This window comes from Diabrotica undecimpunctata, chromosome 9, assembly GCF_040954645.1.
Source record: "Diabrotica undecimpunctata isolate CICGRU chromosome 9, icDiaUnde3, whole genome shotgun sequence".
NCBI lineage: Eukaryota > Metazoa > Arthropoda > Insecta > Coleoptera > Chrysomelidae > Diabrotica > Diabrotica undecimpunctata.
The window spans coordinates 78,242,169-78,266,834 of NC_092811.1; the positions used below are offsets into that span (position 1 = coordinate 78,242,169).

Genomic DNA, 24,666 nt, shown 5'->3' on the forward strand with positions numbered 1-24,666 from the left:
TAAGTTATAATTCTTTTTTAATGGCTCAATAAACTAAAATTAAAGTCAGAATAAACAATCATAACAATATATATATATATATATATATATATATATATATATATATATATATATATATATATGTATATATATATACATATATATATATATATATATATATATATATATATATATATATATATATATATTAATCCTTTTGATTTACGTCACTAAAACTGTTGCTATCTTTTCGTCTATTTACTTTTTTTTACTTTGAACCCGAATTACTGCTGGAGTTTCATTCCCTGCGTTGAGAAATTTTTTTTTTGAATCTGTTAAGTTAATATTTTATTATTTTAAATATTATAAATGATTGGACAATCAATCAAATTAAAATGAAATAAGTAACCAGTGCATATCTTCCACATTTAAGTAATACCAAACATAGCCTGTAACTTTTCTTTCGTTTTTAAAAATTTTTCAATAAATACTATTGACGAAAAAGAATTTTATCAAAAGACATAATAAGGTAATAAGGTTTAAAAGAGGAACTTTTGACTTACCAAGCATGTAAACGTTGCTTGCTAACAAGTATACAATTAAACATCACAAATTAAAATAATAATAAAAGCATAGGACAGACCCATTAAGGCACTTCATGTAAAATGTATTAATACATTGTTTGTTGATGTTGGTGTATCATTTAAACAATCAGTTGTTTTAACATAATAGGCGTTCTGAGATTATCTATTTGTATATTTAAAATTAAATTAAGATATTGACACCTAATACGTACCTAAAGTATCGTAACCAACAAATTTCGGTTTTTACTTTTTTTTCATTTTCATTCTTCTAAACATGTAAAATAACGTCTGCAATAATTAAAATTTCAATATTTCTAATAGAAGGTATCCAAAATTAGAATGTAAAATGTCGTATGTTTACTTTTGTCTAAGTATACAATCGTATGTTCTACTACCGATGTTATACGGGGGCGAAGATTAGATTGAAGAAAGTGAAAGAAATGAAGGTATATATTATTGTGTATTGATATTTTGTAGTAAATGTACTTTGTATATAAATGTATATAAATATAAATATAATATGATATGTATATAAATATAATATTTATATGTACCGAAAAAAAAATATCGTAAGTTATATTTACTATACTTTACGTTGTTTGCGCTAATAAAAAAATATCGTGTGTGTTAAAGAAGATATTTTACACCGGAAAATAAATAAAAATTAAATAAGATATATTACACCGAAAAATAAATAAAAACTAAGTATGCTGTATATGATACGATGTTTTACGTTGGCGTTTCATATTGTTTTTTTATCGTATCTACTCTTGCCATAGATTACGTGTTTAGTTTAGTCTATTGGCGTCTTATATTATAGGCAAAATGAAAACTAGGTGGACACTTTTACGAACAATTTTATTGTTTTTTACCGAACTGCTTACAATTGTACATTTCTTGTTGATGTCTGGATATCGTCTGCTTGGCGCGTACTCTGTTCGCTGAAGTAACGCACACTGTTGTCGGTTATAGTAAAAAGTCTAAATAATTGTTTCCGACGCAAACATGCCCCCGGCCTTGAAAGCGAAGGCCCTTAGCTTTCAATTGGTAATGGACAAATTTTCGTAAAGCTCCGCTTAACGATTTCATCTTGGGTCTTGATTGGTCTACTCTTGCAACGTCATCGGAGCCCTTGAAAATATGAAGAATGCGACATAAACGCCATTGAGTAGGTAGAGTATTTGTCCGGCTTGAGTAAAACAAGAGAACCCTCAGATAGGCTGCCATGGTTGGTATTTCATTTGGTTCTGTATTGAAGTTCGGCTATGTATTCGAGGCTCCAACGTCGCCAAAAATGCTGACACAATAACTAGATGTGTTGATATCTAGTAAGTCGGTTTACCCCTTCTTCGGTAATGTTGCGGTCTGGACATGCAACCAATGGTCAACCAATTAAAAAATGAGCAGAAGTTAATGAATGAAAATCTTGATCTAATTCGTCAATGGAAATAGGAAATTTATTAAGAGATCTTTTATCCTTATCTGAGCGCAAAGAATTGGATTTGAAACGAAAACACACAGCAACCACTCTTTTTAAATGACTAAGACGTGAGAAGCACCCAAATGGAAATAGCTTTAAGGTAGTGGCCAAATGAGTGAAATTCTGTTGCTTTAATTCTGGCAGGTCTAAAATATAGTCTAACTTAAGAGGTGGGCCAGGAGGATTCATTCAACTGAAGCCATGGGAGACCTGACCACCATATTTCGTGATTCAAAATTTGGCTGGGAAATAGACCTCTGGACAAGACGTCACATGGATTGTCACGGGATAATACGTATCTCCATTTGCAATTGGAAGTGAGAGATTGAATTTCGGATATTCGATTGCTGACGAATGTGTTCAGTAAATTTGGACTGGTGTGAATCCAAGATAGTACTATAGTATAATCGGATCACAAAATAGTTTCGTTTGTTGTTATTCTCAAAGATTGCTTCACTTTATTGAATAAACGTGCTAACAAAAGTGGTCCGCAAAGCTTTAACCTAGGGATACTAATTGTTTTTATTGGAGCGACCTTTGACTTGGAGCAAAGTAAATGAATGTGGACCTTATTGTCATGATATACACTACGCAAATAAATGCAAGCCCCATATGCAATAGTAGAGCTATCGGCAAATCCCTGAATTTCAATGTATTTATAATTCTTGCATATGGCATGCCTAGGAAGATTGACTTGATTGACTAAGCTCGGCTAATTCAGACTGGAATTTAATCCAACGTTCTGCTAAATCTTTTGGAATCGGTGCATCCCAAGAAATCTTCTCGATCCAACGTTTTTGCATTATAGTTTTGGCTAACACTGTGCATGGACCTAAAAGTCCCAATGGATCAAAAATCTTGGCTATTGAAGAAAGAACAGATCGTTTCGTAGGAATTTTATTGATGGGTAGTATTTTCACCTCATAATGTAGTAAATCCGAATTACATGACCATATCAGTCCAAGCGTTTTTGCCTTTTCTTCTGGATCAAACTTAAAAATACATGCATCGTTTGAATGCTGGAAGCCGTCCAATACTTTATTGTCATTCGAATACCATCTTCATAGATTAAAACAACCTGATTTTAAAATGTTTGAGAAGGTTTGACAGATATGTTGGGTGTCTTCAATAGTGTCTGATCCAGTAAGCATATCGTCAACGTAGAATTCGCGCAGAATGATTTCAGCTATCTTGGGAAAAGTTTTTTCATTTTCTGTGGCGAGTTAAATAAGACATCTTATTGATAAGTAAGATGCACATGCTTGTCCGTATGTAACGGTGTTTAGAACAAATGTTTTTATTGGTTCGGGAGGATCGTCCCTCCATAATATTCTTTGTAGGTTTTTGCACTCATCGTCAACAGTAATCATGCGGTAGGCGCATTGTTTGCGGCGCAAACATTACGTTATTTAGTTATTTAAGTTACAACATTAGATATACGTTCCCAAAAACGTTTACATTTAACTAATTTCATTTTCTTTTTCCAGAATCACCTACGCCATCGGATGTAGACAAGAGTGTAATAGAACAAGTTATCGATTTTTTGTCAGATACAGTTGATGGAGATTTCAATAACGTTCCTCCTTCCCCGTTTTCTAATAAATATTTATAAATAAAAATAATAAGAATATTATTTATATGCACACAATGATAATTTAACGTTGAATTATTTTTAGAATCATTAGAGAACCAGTCAGAGAAGGATAATACACACATTCCATCCGCAGAGTGTGCTAAAAACCATTTAGACTACGATTGTGATAACTACTTTTGTTCTTCGTATGAAAATGCTGTACAAAAACCACAGTCAGCCATTTCATCCACTACTGACCTACTATCAACACCCCAAGCTAACACCCCGATTTCTTCATTTTCCGAATCAACTCAGAAATGTTCTAGAAAACGAAAACCATGTTGGATCTTGGATTGTTAATACAAGAAAGAGACTAAAAAATACAGGTAAATCATATAAAGTCGTGATGGTACAACCAGTTTGCAAAATCGTTAAAACCGATGTGTCCAGAAAATTGTATACAAAAGTATTCTTCAAAAATTCGTACCGATGAAAGGATTTCCATTTTCAATAAATTCTGGAATTTGGGTAAGAGGGAAAAGCAATGGGATTTTGTAGCTTACTTAGTCAACAGACTACAGACTTAGACTACAAATGTCACATTAAAAAAAAAACAAATCTAAACCAACATTGCTTGACACAGATTTATGAATCACATCTGCATATTAAAAATCTCACGCGTGAAAGAAAGTGCTTTGATAAAAACTAAGCCAAAAACCTCTTAAGGGAAAAATATTAACAGCTAGATTCGATTTTTAGAAAATACTTAAAGATCCACACGGTAATTTATTATCTTTATTATAAAAGTAAATTATCAATATTCAACTTCACTGTTTTCATTGTCGTGGATAAAGAAGGTATTTGCTTTAGGTGGCACGTAGGACAGGGAAAAAGGGGCGCTAATGAGGTTTCTACGTGTTAGATGAAATTTATTTCAAAGCATAAGGACCTAAGCACAAACGAATTTAGATTTTGGTCGGATAATTGTGTGGGCCAAAACCGCAATCGCATAGCCATGTATTTGTATGCTGCATCCACTTTAAAAGCATCTATTCGTCGTTGCTTTTTAGAAGTTGCGCACACTCAGAATGAGGGTGATAGTGAGTAATATTGTATTTTTATTTATTTGTTGCTAGAAGGTTTTTATGTTTTATTAAATTTTAAGTTAGGTTGATGAATCTTAGAATAAGGGTTATTAAAAGGTATTGCATGATTTATTTGGACTACGATACCTTAAAATAATTACAATAAGGTACTACTTTTTGAATTTGTATGACAAATAACGATAATTCTATCAATACAATATGGTAGTGTGATTCTGTTAATAATAATTTCATGCTTTTTTATTGCCTACTTTCCTAAAAATACCCCTGAATATTTTTATTACAGTGAGGTTAATAAACTTACGACATTATTATTTAAATTTTTAACGAAGTAGATTACCTACTACTTACAAAAATTATTTACCATATTTTACAAAGAAGAATATAGTATCAATGACATACGACAAATAGTTTTGTACTATCCAATGTAATTCATAGTAAGTGTTATATACTATAATTTACTTTTTATGTTGGTCAACGTAGAATATCGTTAGTGATTTTTCTCAGAAACAATGTTAATTCAAGTACTACACAGAATAATTACCGACCTATTTCTTAATTAATATGCAAGATTTCAAATAAATTGGTTGTTCCCTCACTGAACAATCATCAATAAACAATGAGCGAACCTTTACACCTGTACTGTAAAGTTGACCGAATCCACTTACGATATTCTAGGTAGGAGGTGTCGATTTGACATCTTTTTTATCATTTATTCTATTATTATTTTTTTATTTATATAAAAAATTCTTTTCTCTTTCATGTTTTGCGAGGGTGCTTTTGCGAGTATTTCTTGTCATATTTGTGAAAATGTATTTTCGAGTTAAATAGTTGTTATAGTAGTTAACTAGTTGACTACCAACAGTTTTAATAGTCTTTTGAAGATAGTTTTTAATGGCCTTTGATAAAAAATAACTGGGAAAGTTGGAATTTAAAAGTTTTGAATTTGACATTTTATATGTTTACTGGAATTATTCAGTAAATTAAGGAAAATTTAATTTGAAGTTGTTTCAAATAGGTATATGCAAAAAATTATTTTTGTTTTCAATAAACGATAATTTAATATCTTTGTGGCTAAGACAAAGTGGAGTGGATTAAAATTTAGAATAATTAATAATAAAATTAAGAGAAAACTAAGAATCGGCACATGGAATGTGCAGGGCTGGAGAACAAAAGCCAGTGAAGTAACATCAGAATTCGAAAAGATGAATCTCGATATCCTCGTCACAACAGAAACAAAAAAGAAAGGAAACGGCACGGAAAGAATAGGGGAACTAATCCATTGTTGGAGCGGAGTAGAAAAGAAAGACCGCGCAAAAGCTGGAGTTGGAATTCTACTAAAGAAGAAATGGGAAAAATCTATAGACGATTGGGAACCCATAAACGAGAGAATTGCCAAACTGAAAATCAAGATGTATGGCAGAGAAATTATAATACTAGCAACATACGGTCCAACGGAAGACAGTCCAGCCAATGAGAAAGAACGATTTATCGAACAACTTCAAGAACAAATGGATAAGAGAAAACCTAAACAAGAAATAATAATAGTGGGGGATCTAAATGGAAGAGTCGGAAGAAAAGACAATGACAGAACAGTTGGTCCATTTGGAGAAGACACAATTAACGACAACGGAGAAAGATTGGTAGAACTATGTGAAGTAAATGATTTGAAAATTATGAACGGATTTTACAAACACAAAAATATACATAAATACACATGGACTCAAGAGACAAGAAAACTAAGATCCATTATTGACTACATTATCATGAACCACAAAAGCTCCATCAAAGTGAAAGACATCAGAGTGAAAAGAGGGGCAGAGTGTGGAACAGATCACAAACTTGTGGTGGCATGGATGGAATTCCCCTATATCTGGACAAAACAAAAACATACATCGATTGTTACAACGGGAACGACAATAAACGAAAAGAGGCTCAAATTACATCTATTGTAGGAAGAATCAATAAAAGATTTATACAAAAGAAGACTAGACCAAAAACTAGAAGAATTCAGATATGACACGTTAGATGAAATGCATGAACACATAAAAACCTGCCTGATTTCAGCGGCCTTAGAAGCTCTTGGAGAAGACGACCAAAGGAACACCCATCAGAATATCAAATTAAGGGAAGACACATTGAAATGCATAAAAGAAAAGAAAAAACTACACATAAAATACCTAAACACCAAAAAACAGGAAGACTTAGACCTATATAGAGCGAAAAACAGAGAGGTAAAGAAAAGAGTAACAAATGAAAAGAACGAACGATGGGAACAAGCATGCACAGAGATAGAACGACATATCGGAGGAACGAGAAATTCAGAATCATGGCGAATATTAAAAGCACTTCAACGAAATAAGACAGAGAAAACCCAGATCGGCAAAATTAGTGAAAACGAGTGGCAAGAATACTACGTAGAACTACTTACAGAAAACCGTCCCCAATTTCAGGAAGAGAATATAGAACATGCAGGAAATGGGGCATACGACCAGATAGAAATAAGCCTGGCAGAAGTTAAGAGAGCAATCAAGACATTGAAGAACAAAAAAGCCAAAGGACCCGGAGGAATACCAAACGAACTAATTAAAAACGGAACGGAAAAGTTATTCCGCATGCTACATAGAATGTTCGAAAGAGGACTAAATGGAGAAGAAATACCTGCGGAATGGACACAAGCATACATCACATCCATACATAAGAAAGGAAACAGGAAAAAATGTGAAAACTACAGAGGAATTAGTATAATATCGTCGGTAGGTAGACTTTACGGGAAAATTATTAAAGAAAAACTGGAAACTGAAATAATAGGAAAAATTGGAGAAGACCAAGCAGGGTTCACAGTAGGAAAATCATGCCTAGATCATACGTACACATTAGAACAACTGATAGAGAAGAAAATGGCAAAAGGTAGACCGGTCCATCTGGCCTTTGTTGATCTAAAGAAAGCATATGACTCAATACCTAGAGTCAAATTATGGGAAGCAATGAATGATCTCGGAATCCGACAAACACTAATAAAAGCAGTTAAAGCACTATACAAAGAAAACAAAGTAGCTATTAAATGTGGAAATAAAGCCTACAATCCATTTAAGACGACAAAAGGACTTCTACAAGGCTGTGCTACGTCCCCTACTCTGTTTAAAATATTCTTGGAAAAGACACTCAAACCATGGAGGAGAAAGTGCGAAGGAATGGGCATACCAGTAAGAGACGAATACCTATACACCTTAAGTTTTGCCGACGATCAAGTAGTCATCGCACAAGATGAAGAAGATCTCAGCTTTATGCTCAGAAAACTAGAAGAAGAATATAAAAACAACGGAATGGAAATAAACTTAGAGAAAACCGAATACCTAACAACAGAAAACAAGGATATGAGAAACCTAGAGATAGACGAGGGAAGACAAATAAATGGAACAGATAAATTCAAGTATTTAGGAACCATAATATCGAACCAGGAAACAACAGAAGAAGATATAAACAACAGACTGAGACAAACAAGAAACTGTATAAGACAACTAAACTCAGTGTTGTGGGATAAGAACATTACGATAAAGACAAAAAAGAGAATATATAACACCCTGACAAGAAGTATCCTGACATATGGGTCCGAAAACTGGACAATAAACAAGAGAAATAGAGGTAGAATAAGAGCAGTAGAAATGGAGTTCCTGAGGAGAAGCTGTAGACTTACAAAAAGAGACAGAATTGAAAACGCAGAGATTAAGCGGAGAATGGGAGTGCAATCAGACATAATCGACTATATAGAGGAGAAGAGACTATCCTGGTACGGCCACGTCAGAAGAGCGGACAGAGGACGCTGGATAAACAAAATCACAGAATGGAGCCCGATTGGAAGAAGAAAGAGAGGAAGACCCCGAAGGTCATTCAGAGATGAAATCGACGAGGCTATGGAGAAAAGAACCCTGCGAGATGGAGACTGGAATGACAGGGAAAATTGGAGAAAACGGTTGAGTGAAGGAAGACAGTGAAAACTGTGGAAATCCTTAGTAGTAGTAGTAATAATAAAATTTATTATAGGTATTCAGATTAAATAAATAATCTAATATTTAAATTTAAAGGAGGTATGCCGTAATGAATATTTTTATATTCTCTTGTAATACTAACGAAATTATTAAGGAAAAACTATACCTTTTATAATATTGAGATATAAACTTCCGGTACATACGTAGTGCTTGAATGATAAAATACTTTTTAATGTTTTTTTTTTTTATATTTGGTTTATCTTTTCGCACTTATTAAACTAAATAACAAATTTTCCATATAAATTATTGTCATATATTTCACGAAACGTAAACATAATATAGAGTAAGATCACTGGAACATAGGATAAATGCTTATAGATGCGTATTGTAAATTGTACGGTAGACAGCAACTACCTAGTACCTCAATCAGACACCATGATAGTTTAATTGAACACTCAATTTGAAGTTGTTAAACCAAAACATAAACTACTGAAACTGAAATGGAACAATGATTAAAGATACACGAAATGAAAAAGTAAGTAACTTGATCGAATTTGAGGCTTTCTCAACTGGAGACGTATCAACTAGTTTTAAACAAAAATACATACCATATACATAAGACCAGAAACTATCAGCAGTAGATGAATCCATCAACTTTTTCGACAACACCAAACTGCTTTAAAAGGTCTGAGTCAAGGTTGTTATTGATTTCAAATTAACTCTTAAGAAACTGGAAACAAATAACAGAAAAAAATCCTGTGCGTATCAGGCCATAAAGAGATCAAATAGCATAAGCAACCTCAGGTATTTACAAAACAAAGCAATTCCCTTTTCTTCGACCGGAAACCTTCTTGTGGATTCACCAGTAGCCCATGTTTACAGTTGTTTCAGAGAATCGGTAAAATTACTATTCAAACATCTGTTGTAAGATATTACGTATCAAGCGCCAAATATATCACATAAAGATAAAAAAGAAGTTGCTTTCGTATTTTCTCAGGTTATATCGGACTAAGGAGCTACCTAATAGTCAATATGCCCAAAAAAAATACCTATATAGCAAGAATTCTTACTAAATTTATTACCTACTGTTTATTTTATTTGTTTCATAAAAAATATATTTGCAAATTACTATTATTAAATAAATTCGTTTAGAACTTCCTATAAGAGTCAAAACTGGAGATAACTTTTTAAAAAAATTTGCAGAACTTGTGCAGAAAAACATGTGCCAGTACTCAACCATCCACTACCTCTTTCTAGGTTACACTGTTTAATGTTTTAAACTGAAATTAAGGTAAAATATAAGAACTTTTTATTAATACTAATTATTCTTTTCTAATTAAATAAATATCGGAGATTAGAATGTTACCAGGTAAACTAATAAACAAATTGTAAATCAATTAGATATTAATAGAATAAACATAACTTACCAATCTACATCACGATTGTTTTCGTCTTTACAACTAAGAGCTTTTGTTCTTCCCGCGATAAAATACAAGCAAAAGAGAAATAATATTTGTAACGACATTGTGAGATCAAAGTGACAAATGTAATATGATTAATTTTACCGCATGTGATTCATACATCGATCATATAACACAAAATTGTTATTCGCTATGTACAAGTTCCGAAGAGCGACACCTAGTGCAGTGGCAGAAATCATCGAAGACCATGGTACAATGAATACACATTCATTGGATGATCGAAGACGTTCGCATCGCACTACTATTTTAGTCACAGACCATAGATAAACAATATATGTCACAGTCACAGACCACTAATAATGGTGATCTGTGATTTTAGTCTTATATTAGCTGCAAATAAAGTGACTTGAACTTGTTTATTTTAATACAATAATAAATTATTGTAATTATATCAATAATTAACTTTTGAACTTGAATTTATTTTTAACCGTAAAAATTGTAAAAATTCGTAAGTATATTTTTTACCTTTAGATTTCATTACTTGACGTTTAAGATTGAGGTTATGAGGTTAATTAAAGGTAAACATTGTATATTGTATGTAGTAAATAAAATTAATTATTAAATTGCAGTATTACTATTAATATGGATGCAATAATAAAAACTGGATTCCAGAAAATAAATCATAAAATACCTTCTCAACCAATTACTGAGTCAAAGGGAAAAGCTTTAGTTGTGGCAAACCATGTTAAGAATGTAGAAGAATTAAGAAAAAATGGACAAAGCTATTTAATCCAAGCAAGTGTTATTAGACAAACTTCAGTCACCTCTGAGCCATATGATGCAAACATGTATGTAAGTTACTATTTATTAAATGTTCTACAATTTTTCAAATTCATGTCCAATTCAAGTATTTTAATGGTTTATTGCTTTTTTTTTAGATTGATAACAATAGAATGATTACAGAGGTGTCTTGCAATTGTGTGTACAATAAAAGTAAAAAGTGCAAGCATGTTGCTGCTATTATTTATTTTGTAAATCACGAAGAAAGTTTATCGAAGACAGATCATGAACAGCAGTGGGGTAAACCCAGTATATGTCAAATAGCCAAAGAAAAGTACTCTAAGGGCAAGTTCTTCTATAAAATGAGAGCCAATTCTACAAAACCGAAAAGTATTTCTAAATCTTGTAATGATATCGACAATATATTAACTTTAAAAAACTATTCACCATTAAAATTAATTTGTGCAAATATGTATTTAGATGACAGTGAACTTGCAATTGTAGATTTACTTGAAGAAATAACTAAAAATATTGAAAACAATTTAAAATTACAAGACTGTCATGTTTGCATAGAAAATCTATTGTTGTTTGCAGCAGAATATCCAGTTTATTCAATTAAGCTTGAGATTCCCAAACATTTAAAAGATTTTTATAAAAATCATATATTTATGTGTAGTGAAGAAATTTTAAAGCTATCTTGTGATACTCTTGAATAATCAAAAGATAAAAATTGGTTTTTAGCTAGAAAAAAAAAGAATATCAGCAAGTAAAAATGCACATGAAATAAAGTGTAGAAAAACAAAAACTATAGAAAAATTATTATCAGAAATGATTTGTGATAAAACATTTTCTACTAGGTCAACAAAATATGGAAACATCAATGAATCCAATGCAAGATAATGGTATGAAAAGAAATTTAATGTTCAAGTAATTCTAACTGGATTCTCTGTCAGTATGTTTCAACCATGGCTAGGTGCAATTTTGATGATGTTGTAGTTAAGAATGGTATTATTTTAAGAATAGTAGAATTTAAATGCCCTGAAAGCTGCGAAGAAAAACCTATTGTTGATGGAATAAAATCCAATGTGCCTTACCTAAAATATGAAGGACGATGTTTTTTTTTAAGAAAAAGTCACATATACTACACACAGTGTCAAATCCAAATGTACATATATTAGTGGCCAAAGTATCTGTGATTTGTTTTTGTGGTCGCCAGCAGGTAGTTATTGTTTACCTGTTTATCGTTATGAGACATTTATAAAAGCTGTTGTGCTCAAGTGTGAAAATTTTTATTTTATGCACTACTTACCTGAAGTGCACAAAATATTAAATAAAACAAGTGCTAATGAAATTTACAATAATCGTGTAATGTATAACAACAAACGTGCTTTTTCAGGAAATGATATTTCTAATCGAAAAGTACAAAGGCTGCAATATTCACTGAGCCTGGGACGTCCTTTGTTTTTGATCTGGTCAGTTCTTGCTAACAGTGCGCTACATAAGTGGAACTTAAACTGTAACAAAGGCAACTGATTTTTCTTTCAAAGTAATCGCAATCACGACGATACAACAACCAGCTGTTAACAACAGCTAAATCCAGAAGGTGAAAAAATATTTTTAGATACCACTTTTTAGATTTTATGTCTGTTCGGTAAAGAGCAATTAGTGAATCCATAAGATCGACACCTCTCATAAATTTATTATAAAATTGCACTGAATTTGGACAGCATACAATAATTCTTGATTTTTGTTTCTTATCCCACCTCTTGACTAACGAAGTAGGCTCAGAACCAACAAATGTACTAAGCAAATGAACCGGTTTATTATCGTACCACTTTAATGCTGTTAGTCTTATGCCATCTGCTGTAGCGTGCTTTTCTTCTACAGTACCTCTACCCTGTTTCTTTATATTCTTGTCATCAGAAAAATGGCAATTAGGTAGTCTGTTTGGACGAACAGTTCCCAAACATTGCAATCCACGTTTTTCCATTTCATTCTGCAACTGAATGCTATTAAACCAGTTGTCAAAATATACTTTATAGTATTTGTTTGGTTCGACTATCTCACACAATCTTATTACTACATTACCGCTGGTGTCTACATTAGGTAAATGAAGAGAATGTTCAACAGTTCCTGTATATTATTCCTAGTTATAAACAATACCATTGCTATCACGCAAAACAAATGCCTTGTATCCTCATTTTTTGGGTTTATTCTTCATATATTGTTTTAAAGAATGTGCCCCTTTGAATGGTATCATTTGTTCATCAATACACAATTTTTCACTCATTGGAATACTCTGAAAATTTTGAAATGGACCGTTGATGAATGGTCTAATTTTGTATAACTTATCATTATTGTTGAGCATATTTTCGTTATTATTGAAATGAATTTTAGTTTCTATTTCTTCCCAGCGATTCCTAGATATAGTGTCAACTATTTAAGCTGGTCTAAATTTGCTTCGTACAAATCATCTTCATTTTCCATTTTATTTGATCCTGGATCGATTGATATCTGAGTACCTATGGAAAATTCATTATCACTCTCTTATTATCACTGTCAAAGTCAGAGTCTTTGGATTCCTCGGATATTTACTGCTTTTCCCGTAGAACGTTTTTGTATCCATCCTAAAAAAATAATTTAAAATAATATGGTCCAGTGTGGATTCAAAGTAACATACCTGTTTTTTATCACAGTACTGAAACAACACAATAAAATAAACAAATTTCAACGGTAATCAATATATAAATGCTGATATAATGCCTCGGTTTATATTTTTATATAAATTGTACACATTTTATAACAATAAATCACTATCGAAAATACAAACTAATAAGGCAGCCATGTCCATTTGACATACTGTTAAACATTTCCATATAGGTTTCTTCATAGGTTCATAGAGTGTATTAAAATGTATAACCAAATGTTGCCTGAAATTAACAGAGGGCATCTTAGAGTCGGAAATTGTTTTAAAAAAGTTTTCTGCATCAAAAACTCTTTGTTGCCTTGAGTACACACGGGGCTATAGAGGGTAAAAATAGCTGTATCGCGCGAGGATAAGGTTATTGATGAGGAAAAAAAGACCTATCACTGAGGAAGTGAGATAGCAATTGGCAAACGCAAAGAGCACTTTAATTACATTAAATGAAATATGCATTACAATCTATCATGATACACATATCTTGATACACATGAAACAAGACAATTAATAAACACGTTAAGAGAATCTTAAGAAATAACAACCAAAATTTAACTTTTAATACGCAGAAGAACTACTAATATACAGAAGATACACAAATTAAAAAACGTTATCCACTTATTGTACGCAAGAGAGATACTTCTAGGAAAAATCAAAACGATCGAGAATATATACCAAAACAACACAATCAAAGTAAAAGTAGAAGAAGAACTAACCGACCCTATTGAAGCTGACAATGGGTTGAGATAGGAATATTCCTTGAGTCCCCTATTATTCAACCTGATTATGGATGAAATAATAAAAAAGTAAGAACTAAAAAAGGATACCAAATGGAAGAAAAACAAATAATATATATAATATTAATCTGCTGTGCAGACGACGCAATACTACTCTTTCAAAGTGAAGATGATTTACAACGTACGCTGCTCCAATTTCATACAACCGCCAGAAAATTTAACATGTTAATTTCCCCAAAAGAGACAAAATGCATGGTTACTACCGCAAATTTACTAAGATGTTAATTAAAGCTAAAAGGTCAGATAATAGAACAAGGGTTGGAGCTTCAATATCTAGGCATCACATTATCTAGCTAGGGAAAGCTCGAAACTGAAGTGAAAGATCCAGTGAATAGAGCAAACAGAGCCACAGGCTGCCTAAATGAAACATTATGAAGAAATAAAAATATCGGAAAAGAAACGAAAGGCATAATTTACAAAACAGTCATCAGTCATCAGAGATGAAAACACTTAGAAAAATTGATGGTAAGACACTATGGGACAGAGCTAGAAGTACAGATATACGACGTAGATGCAAGGTGAAGAACATCAAGAACTGGTTAAGAAATAGAAGAGTAGAACGGAACGATCATATAAGCCGAATGACAACAAATAAAACAATAAAGACGGCAAGAGACGGTTAACCCATAGGAAGACGATCAGTATTAAGACCACGAAAACGATGGAAAGGCAACTTACTGGAAGCACAATGAAAAACAGACAGAGTTATGTCTATATAAAAAGAAAAAGAAGAAGAAGATACACAGGATAAACATTAAAATAGCTGCAAGAAAGATAAAATAAATCAGTCATATTAATGTAGAACAGCAGAGGACAGAGTGTTTAGAGAAAATAATGAATGTCATATTAATGTAGAATAGCAGAGGACAGAGTATTTGTCATAGCTTTGGACAAGTGCCCAATTGAAAAAAGAACACAGGTCGTTCAAAAAAGACGGAACTCTAGAAAGAAAACAGAATAGATTTAAAAAAATAAAAGCATAAACATGTCTTTTCCTACTTTTTTAATATTGAAGATACGTAAATAGAACATTGAATTAAAATGTAAACTTTGATATCTGTGATAAACCCATCATCTGAACAGTGGCGCCAACAAACTTATTTATTTTCCACAAAGAGGCTCTTTAGAACCAAAAATTATTACTATACAAATCTGATTCGACATATCGTCAAAAAGTAATACACGGCATGTAAAATTTAAATTTTTAATAAAAAGATTACGCATTACTTATGGGGTTTAAAGAACGAGCCTTTAGGAAGATTGGAGTACTAATAAGACCACCGCAATCGGTCATACCCCGGGTAATGATTAATTAATTAATCGGCTAATTCTTCAGTCACCCCTTTAATATGATTTTGTCAAATTGGTTATTTTTAAGGCCCAACTATTCTAACAACATATGTCTATAACTGTTAAGGGTATATCTAAAAATCAAGAAACTTTACTTTACTTAAATTTATCAGACATATGAGTTAACACGAATCTGACTAATTTCTAGTATAGGAAACACATATAGGGACTAACCTAGGGTATTTGGTATATAGCTGATCGTGAAAAGTACATTATAGATATAGACATAATATTTCTGTCGGAAAGTAAGAAAGGACAAAACCAGTCAGCTGAGAGAACCTTTTAACGATGTGGAGCTTGGATCCACAATCTACATATTTAATGAAAAATAACACAACTACCGACCTTCAAATTATTCAAATTAGGAGATTCCCAAAAAATAGAGACAAGCCAAAGTTGTTACCTTACTTAAGCCTGGCAAACACTCCAACGACCCAAAAACTATCGGCTAATATCTTTATTTTGTCAGCTATTCAAAATACTTTTGCACAATATCGTTAATATGATATCACCGATATTAAAAGAAAAACTTAAATTAAAAGACAAAAGTGGCTGTAGACAGGGAAGATCACGTACATCACAAATACTAAATCAAAGACGGGTACGAAAAATATCGGGTATCAGGGGTGGTATTTTTCAATCTAAATGCCGCTTACGACACCTTAAATTACAGAATATTTCTCCAAAAACTATATGATATCCCTTTAGATAACAAACTCACTTATATAACTCACTATACTCACGTTAACAAAATATATTACGAAATTTCTGTAATTAAAAAAAAACATTGAGTTCGGCATTTAACTAATAAAATTATATTAAATAAAAAAACAACATTTTTTAAAAATGCAGAAAAAATAAAATTTCCTATGCAAGCGAACATTCCATTAAATAATAAGCCCAAATCCTTTTGTATCTATATACCTGTTTTTAAAGAACCAGTTACCTCTTAGTACGTACCCAGCAAACAGACCGACGTGTTAATGACGTGAATTTTGGGTACGTTTGTCACCAATATACGTAAATTGCTTAAGTGAATTTCACGTGAAAATTTGGTTGGAATGTCACATTGAAAATACGTATTTACATTACGTGAATAACTCGTCTTCAATAGACGTGTTATTTACCTTATATTGCAATAAAATGTTTCGGGAAATTCACGTTGAAAACACGTGTTGATTCACGTTACTTTTAGGGAATGTATATATTAGTTTTCACGTGAAAAATACGTCCTCAGTTCACGTAAATAATTCGTCTTTAATTTACTTATGAATCACGTAATTATTATTCTCACATATATTATTATGATATAAATAAAACAAGCATATGAAGTATTAACAATGTATTTATTTAGTAGAATTTAGTGACTTAAAAACATTTGTCTTGCATAATTACTATACAAGGTAAGGCATCGAAAACTAAAGACCAAAAGACACATTAAAAATATGCAAAAACAGGTCTATTTTTATTTCGAGGAGGACACTTGTTTTTCCTAATTGCACCATCGCCACTTCAACCCTCGAACAGTGACGTGAACAACCCCTAAAATTTAAATAGAGAATATACCAAATCACCTCTTTTGGGAAAGCGTTATGTAATTTAAAGTGTGTCACCTCATTTTACAGCTATTTTTATTACCAATTCAAAGCAGTAAATAATATTATCCTGAAATCATATTAAGTGAAAATAAGACTGAAAAGTGCGATTCTGTTAAGTCTTTAACTTTTTAGGTAATTTCACTTTTAAAATATAATTTCTGGATAATATTATTTCTTGTTTTGAATTGCCAATAAAAATAACTCACATGAGGTGTCCCACTTTAAATTATGTAACGATTATTTTTCCCACAAGAGGGCGTTAAAATCGGAATTTTGTTCAACAATATTGGTTCCTTCTGAACTCAACATAAAATTACCTTTTTAAATATGTGCTACACTTGGTACATTTACTATTTAAATTTTAGGGGTTCTTCGCACACAACTGCTCGAGGGTTGTAGTATCGATGCTGCAATTAGGAAAAATAAGTATCTCCGTTGAAATAAAAATCGATCTTTTCTCGCATTTTTTATTTTTTAAAAGTGTCTTAAAGATATTAGGTCTGTTTCGTTTTCGATCGCACACCCTGTATAATCTAGTTACATGCCTGCATAGTTTAAAAACAATCCCAGAACCTAATAATAATAACATACTAAAAAACATTAAAATAAAGATTTTTTGGTACATTTGTCTTGTATAATTTACTTCAAGTTACATCTCTTCTTAGTTTCAATAGTTTTACTTTACCACACTACCGTGGTAAGTATGGAATAGTGATAAAGTATGATAATGCCTAAGAATACATACTAAATTAACATTTAATAATTGATTCTAAGTAAATTAGTAAATTTTTATTTTGAAAACATACAACTGCTGTTAAATGATAAACAAATTAGTATAACACAATAGTAAGGCCTAGAGTATGGTAATAATTAGAAATTTTAAATACTACACAATAAGTTTTTTCACATGCTTCTAAATTTATTTATTATGTTCATTCAATAAATGTACAATGGGAAATGATACCCACTGATTATCATCTAACTGAAGGACAATACATTTTACAATTACGTTTTCATTTAGTGGCCAAATAGTTAAATTTTCAGATAAATCAGAAACTAGGTATATATTTAAACGCTCTGAAGAAAAAGGGTAATTATACCAGGCAGACTTTGATTTAAATACTCTTGTTATAATCTTTACCAATTTCTGGTTATCACAAACTATGTTTTGAATCTGCATTATATCTGAATTATACATAATGTAACAATCTGCATTGGAATGAGAAATTATTGACAATGTTATCTCACTGAAAATTACCTGTTTATATTGTACAGAAAAAAGGTGTTTAGAAAGTAAAGGGCCACTACAATGTTTCATTTTAAGTTGTGTTTTTTTTATTTCATTCGGCTCTAAAATGACACTATTAGCTTCTATCAATCTATTACATATTTGTGCTAAACGATTAGTTGTTGATTTGACCAACCGTTTAATTTGATTTAAGGCATTTTCAAATGGGAATGCTGAAAACTGGTCAAGAGGACCATAATGAAGAACATCATCACTTAAATGGCATAAATAATGAATATTATAAACTAAATATATCTGACCATAAATTTTTGAACAATGCGTAACAAAGTATCTGCATAATTTACTCCAATATCTGACAAACGTTGTTTTGATATTAATATACTTATCGCACAGTGCAGTAACAAAAAATGTTCGTAAATAGCAACAGGTATGGTACCTTTTAAAACCACTGGCCCTAAATATAAAAGAAACGTTCTAAATTCAGTAGCTTTCCATCGTGTCAGTTCTGAAAGTGACCGGGATTTCCTATTAAATTCGATAGGAATGGACTTACAAAAATGTTCTAAAGTCTCAGATATTTTTTGAACTTTAGAACTACACAACCTAACCTTTAGTGGCCCACTTGTCCAAGTATGCAACAGCTTTCTGACTACACCTAAGCACACTGTATGCATATAGTCAATAGGAAACTTGGATACCAATCCAATTGAAAGTTTCACCAAAGGTGAAATACCTGTATGATGATCATCATCTGTCTGTCGCAAAAAACTATCATTAGTACGTCTTTGACTTGTAACAGACTTGAGAACTATTCGACCGTCAATATAGTCTCCTACTTCGATGCATTTTTTACAAGAAGAATATCCATTATGGGACTTAATACATTTTAGAAATGAACGTGCTGGTGCATCGCAAATAAATGCAAACACTTTAATTTCATACAATTTGCCTTTAAAGCAAAATGTATTATCAATTAAATGTTTTAATTCAGATATAAAATCATCAAGAAAAAGATTCAAAGGCTGCGGTTTAGAAGATCCATAAAATATTCCAATAGAAAAAGGTTTACTATTAAAATTTTTTATTTGGCCTAAAATTGGCCATAGCTGACTATTGCAACTTTTATATAGAGGTAATCCATCGATATTAAAAGCTATTTCAATTACAGATTCAGTAAATTTTGGATTGCGTAACAAAAAATTTTCCAATGCTGTAGAAATTCCTAGGTGACAATAGTTTCCTTTATTCAAAGAGCGCATTAAAGTTTTGGTTGGAGTTTTGAGTAAGGTTCGACAATCTAGAGGTAGTTCAGGATAATACTTTGACAAAACATGCAGTAAGTATGTAACACTATTATGTGGTAGACTGCCTGACCTTATTACCCAATTTCTTCATTCCTGGCATATTCCTAATTTATTAGAATATTGGGAATTTTCTGGTACAAATTCAAATACAGTCGTGTCATGTTTACATGGAACTAGAGTATTTAATTGAAGAGTTTCATTTAGCAAACAATCATTTGAATTTAAAATATTAGGAGTGCCTAAAGAATTATGACTGGTTTCACAGCCAACACTTACATCTGTATTTAAATTATCAGTATCATTTTTTACATTAGCATTTTCATAGTTTACCTTAGTTAGCAGTTTTTCACTATTTAAGTCCTTACAAATTATTTCCCTACGTTTCTTTAGCCTCCTATAAAATTGTCTTTTGCCTACAACAGCTTTATATGGCATCATCAGTTCTATTCAATTTGATCTGTTCCAACTTGTAGTGCTTAGGAGCCCGTTTTAACCAAGTTTTCATACAGTCTTCTATACTTCTGGTAGTTGAACCTGGTATGGCTAGTTTTACAGAATCTGTAAAAATTATTACATGAACTATATGTAATCACATACATTTATTTAGTCACCCTTACCAACGATCACTTTTTTAAGTATATTGTTGTTAAAGGCCTTTTTATTATTCCTTGATCCCAAAAAGCTCATATTTTTAGCTACTTTATAAGCCAAACAACATCTTAATGCTGAATTGGTAGCAGATACTACACTATTTTTATCTAATGTGCCCAGATACTTGCTCTAAAAATAAAATAGTTTAATAAATATAACAGTTGACATTATAAAAGTTTTACCAAGGATATACAATTGGCTTCATTTTCAGATAGAAAATTTTCCAAAATTTGTAAGTCTTCAAAAGTGTAAATTGGTAAAATTACAGGAACATTGGGCTTTAAAACGGAAGACTGTTCAATCAGTGGTCTATTTTTCAAAAGAGACAAGATTTCCTTATTTTGTTCAATTATCAGCGCTAAATGTGACACCAGCTTAGTCTGAAAACCTGTAAAAAGATAGATATATTGAGCAATCAATAAATGGCCATCTTCAACAATTAACCCTGAACTACCGAAGTGGACTAAAGTTCCATAAACACTTCAGCAAATACAAGGTTATATACTGCAAATAGTACCTAATTAACATCTACTTACTACTTTGAGACTCTGCATTGCTTTCAAGGTTTCTTTCAACATTTACTGAAGTGACTGGGGTATCACAAGACGTTCCTGTATTACACAATGTACCATAACTAATACACGAACTTGTGGAGCTTCTTGGGGTGTGTGAAGAGGTATCCTGAACAGCTGAAAACATAAAGCCTTTATAACTTATAACCATAAACAATATGTAACTATTTACCTTTACAAATTTTCGGTGGTCGTGGTAATGAATCCTCTTCAGATTCAGTGTCACTATAAATGAACCGGCGTGGTTTGATTCTCTGTCTTTTCTTCTCTGAATTTACCTCATCGACTTCTGACTGTAGATCTGATGTAACTTCAGCTACTTTTGCCTTTACCTGAGCTTCTTCAAAGCTATCTTCAGAATATTTTATAAAAATTAGCAGATCCCAACAGATAAATTAATTTGAAACAAGGTTTTTATTTTTTTTTTTTTCAAAATAATTATACTTGTATACATACCATAGTATCTAAAAATACGTTTCACCGTAAATAACTGCCAATCTTCTGTGCAACTATCCCCTTTCTTTACTGCTTTATCGTAAAGCGCTTGAGTTTTATAAGGAGGCCAATATACTTCCTTTTTTCTTGGAGTGAGCCAGTTCTGGTGCACCACAGCAACAGAACCTCCCTCTTTCTCATCAAACTCTATTAATACGAAAGACATATAACTATGTACATATATAAGCCTAAAATAAAACGAGGGAAAATTTCGTTTCACGTTTTGAGAAAAGCTGATTTTAGAGGTTATAATCAGAGACAAGTCATCTGTTGTCTCTGTTATAATCATTCTTCTTCGTTAGGACTAGGAGGGAAGGCTTGGAAGTACGTCATCACCGCGCGCGATTTGAAAATTAGACTCAACAAAGGCTCAACATAAATTATATTAGGTCCTGTCATATTTTTAAATAAAAAAATAGCTTCTAAGTAGTAGTAGGATTGAAATAGGTAGGCTAAATGTTTTTAAAAGCGAGATCAAAAACTTTTTGTTAATATTGGTATTATTTACGTTACTTTTACGTGAAATACACCTAATTTTTCGACGTCCATAAAACACAGTGAGGAAAATTCAAGCAATACGTATCTAACCAACACGGTTCTAAAGTTTTGTTTTCCAAAATATTCCTCAAAATTTAACTGAAGGAAGTTATTTCGCTTTCGTGATTTTTACGTGAAATAAACGTAGCTTTGCAATGTAACTGACATTCACAACTATTATAAAAAACATGTACTATATTTTGCATTAAGATTTTATATTTATTCTAATGTCAAACATGTATAAAAGAAGCAGTAATATATAGGTGAATGATTTGGCACTGAAATACGTTTTTTTTTCGTCTTAAATCACCGAGTTACGTATTCGTTGAAATTCGCCGTAAATTTAACGTAATCATCACGTAACTGGGCTCAAGTCTGTTTGCTGGGTAGTAGTTATACCAGGTAATAAGATATCCTTTGTTACTCAGTGTAATGCGTATGACATTACACTGTCTACGAACAGTAGATAAAAATAAGGAGCCCATATGAACCGCTCGGGATATATGTTGAAAATATACGGTATAATCGCACAGTTGCCAAACTCTCAGAGCTTACTTAAACCGATAAACCTATGGTTCAATTATACATTGAAGAAGATCTCAACGACCCCTATAATATATACACGTGAACTAAACGATATACATTTATGATACAGGGGTATTTACGGGCTCCAAAAAATTTTTATAAATTATTAAACTCTACATGTTGATGAATCGACAGAACCAATATTATGGAATGGTCAAGTGAGCTCCGTATATCGGTACCCACTTGACCACGGAGCTTGATTGAACCTGAATTTTAACATGGGCGGAGTCCACTTTATGCCGTAGATATATATATATATATATATATATATATATATATATATATATATATATATATATATATATATATATATATATATATATTGTTACGATAAATTCTGACCCAAAACCGTAAATATATTTATTACTAATATTTTCATTCATTCACGTATTTTTTAGGTAATGCCTACCTGACACACGATGGGTCCCCCTTTGTAATAAAAACAACAATTCGAACCTTCTGGAGACAAGCCGATTTAACCATACCGGTTCTGAGAACAATTCGCCGCTCTATCTAGAAGGCCGTAGACGTTTCTAGTCTAACAGTAGTGAATATATAACAGGACTTTTTGGAGAATAGAAAACAGTTAATTCTGAAGACGCGCTCGCGATAAAATGTTACGTTCGCTTTTTAATAAATTATGTATATTTAGTGATAAATAAATTAATATCAGTTATTGTGCTTTTTAATGAATTAAGATAAGAACAAGACATTATAAATTAAATAGACATAAATAAATATTATAACAGTGGTGCAGAAGTGTGATATAAAATAAATTGTGAAAATGGCTACGATTTATGAGCTCACAGTTACGGATTTAAGAAGGCATCTTGAAGATAGGGAATTAGCTTCTACCGGGAAAAAGGCTGATTTAGTCCAACGACTAAAGAACGCTTTAAAAGAAGAAGGTTTGGATCCGGAAACTTATATATTTGAAGACAAGCATGATGCTGTCCTCTCGTCGATTTCGAAAGTTTCTGGTGATGTAGCCAAAGTTTCTGGTGATATCGCATCATTAGAGAACAAAGTTTCTGACGATATTTCGAAAGTGTCTTCTGATGTAGCCAAAGTTTCCGGCGACATCGCATCATTGGAGAACAAAGTATCCGGCGACATCGCTTCTTTAGAAAGCAAAGTTTCTAACGAGATTTCTTCTCTGGAAAGCAAAGTTTCTGCTAACATCTCTAAAGTCACTTCTGAGATATCTGCTCTTGACGATAGAGTGTCTTCGTTAAAAAACCAAGTTGCTGCCGATATGTTGGCCTTCGAAGAAAAGATATGGAAAGAGATGGAAAGGAAGATGGAGGAAACAGGGACAGCAGAGAGAGGAAACAATCCAATTAGAGTAGATATAAAAGAAGACGAGACGAAATGTAAGTTGGAATCACGGCCGAAATTTGAAGGAAGTGGAAGTTCTGGGCATGTCAAAGTCCCAACTTTCGACGGAAAATCGTCATGGAACAACTACATGAAACAGTTCGAATCAGCTGCAAGAGCGAATGGATGGTCTGAAAAAGAAAAGGCTGTAAACCTGACTATCGCTCTTCGAGGAGATGCCTTAGATGTGCTTCAGACCATAGCCGTAGAGGAGACCGATGAGTTCACACGTTTATTGATGGTCTTCGTGATCATGAAATGCAGAGAACACTACGATTAGCTCGTCACAAGACGCTGGTTGATGTCTTATCCGCCGCCCTCGAATATGAGTCAGCTACGCAGGCCTCTGGCGGTTACAGTAAAGTTAGGACTGTAAAAGAGGAAGGAGATGAAGATAAACTTGACCAGCTCGTTAATATGATAAAAAGCATGACATACAAGAAAACGAAGACCATCAGATGCTGGAATTGTGGCGAAATAGGACACGTACGAAGCTCCTGTAAGCACCCTAGGTACGACGCCAATCAAGAAACTCACCATCAGG

At 32.3% G+C, this 24,666-nt stretch overlaps 2 protein-coding genes across 2 annotated transcripts in view; both read right to left on the reverse strand.

Annotated features, from left to right (window-relative positions):
• The window catches only part of LOC140450170 (plancitoxin-1-like), a 90,580-nt gene extending 80,254 nt beyond the window's left edge, over positions 1 to 10,326 (reverse strand). The window contains exon 1 of the mRNA XM_072543625.1: positions 10,136 to 10,326. Within this exon, the coding sequence (XP_072399726.1) occupies positions 10,136 to 10,233 (98 nt within the window). The 5' untranslated portion in view covers positions 10,234 to 10,326. The remainder of the gene's footprint in view (positions 1 to 10,135) is intronic.
• Positions 10,327 to 20,004: 9,678 nt separating this feature from the next.
• On the reverse strand, positions 20,005 to 21,789 carry LOC140451175 (uncharacterized). The gene is made up of 6 exons (XM_072544911.1): positions 21,585 to 21,789; positions 21,301 to 21,480; positions 21,093 to 21,245; positions 20,739 to 20,944; positions 20,523 to 20,685; positions 20,005 to 20,463 (listed from the first exon to the last, which is right to left on the reverse strand). The coding sequence occupies exons 1-6, from the start codon at positions 21,787 to 21,789 to the stop codon at positions 20,330 to 20,332; spliced, it is 1,041 nt and encodes a 346-aa protein (XP_072401012.1). The 3' UTR covers positions 20,005 to 20,329.
• Between the last annotated feature and the right edge of the window lie 2,877 nt (positions 21,790 to 24,666).

What these genes read in the sequence shown, in the direction of transcription:
- LOC140451175 (XM_072544911.1), bottom strand. Translation starts at nt 21,789, where the DNA reads ATGTCTTTCGTATTAATAGAGTTTGATGAGAAAGAGGGAGGTTCTGTT. An exon ending in CAATGCAGAGTCTCAAAGTA is followed by an intron (nt 20,945 to 21,092) that starts GTAAGTAGATGT and finishes ATCTTTTTACAG; the next exon opens with GTTTTCAGACTAAGCTGGTG. An exon ending in ACTTAAAAAAGTGATCGTTG is followed by an intron (nt 20,464 to 20,522) that starts GTAAGGGTGACT and finishes TAATTTTTACAG; the next exon opens with ATTCTGTAAAACTAGCCATA.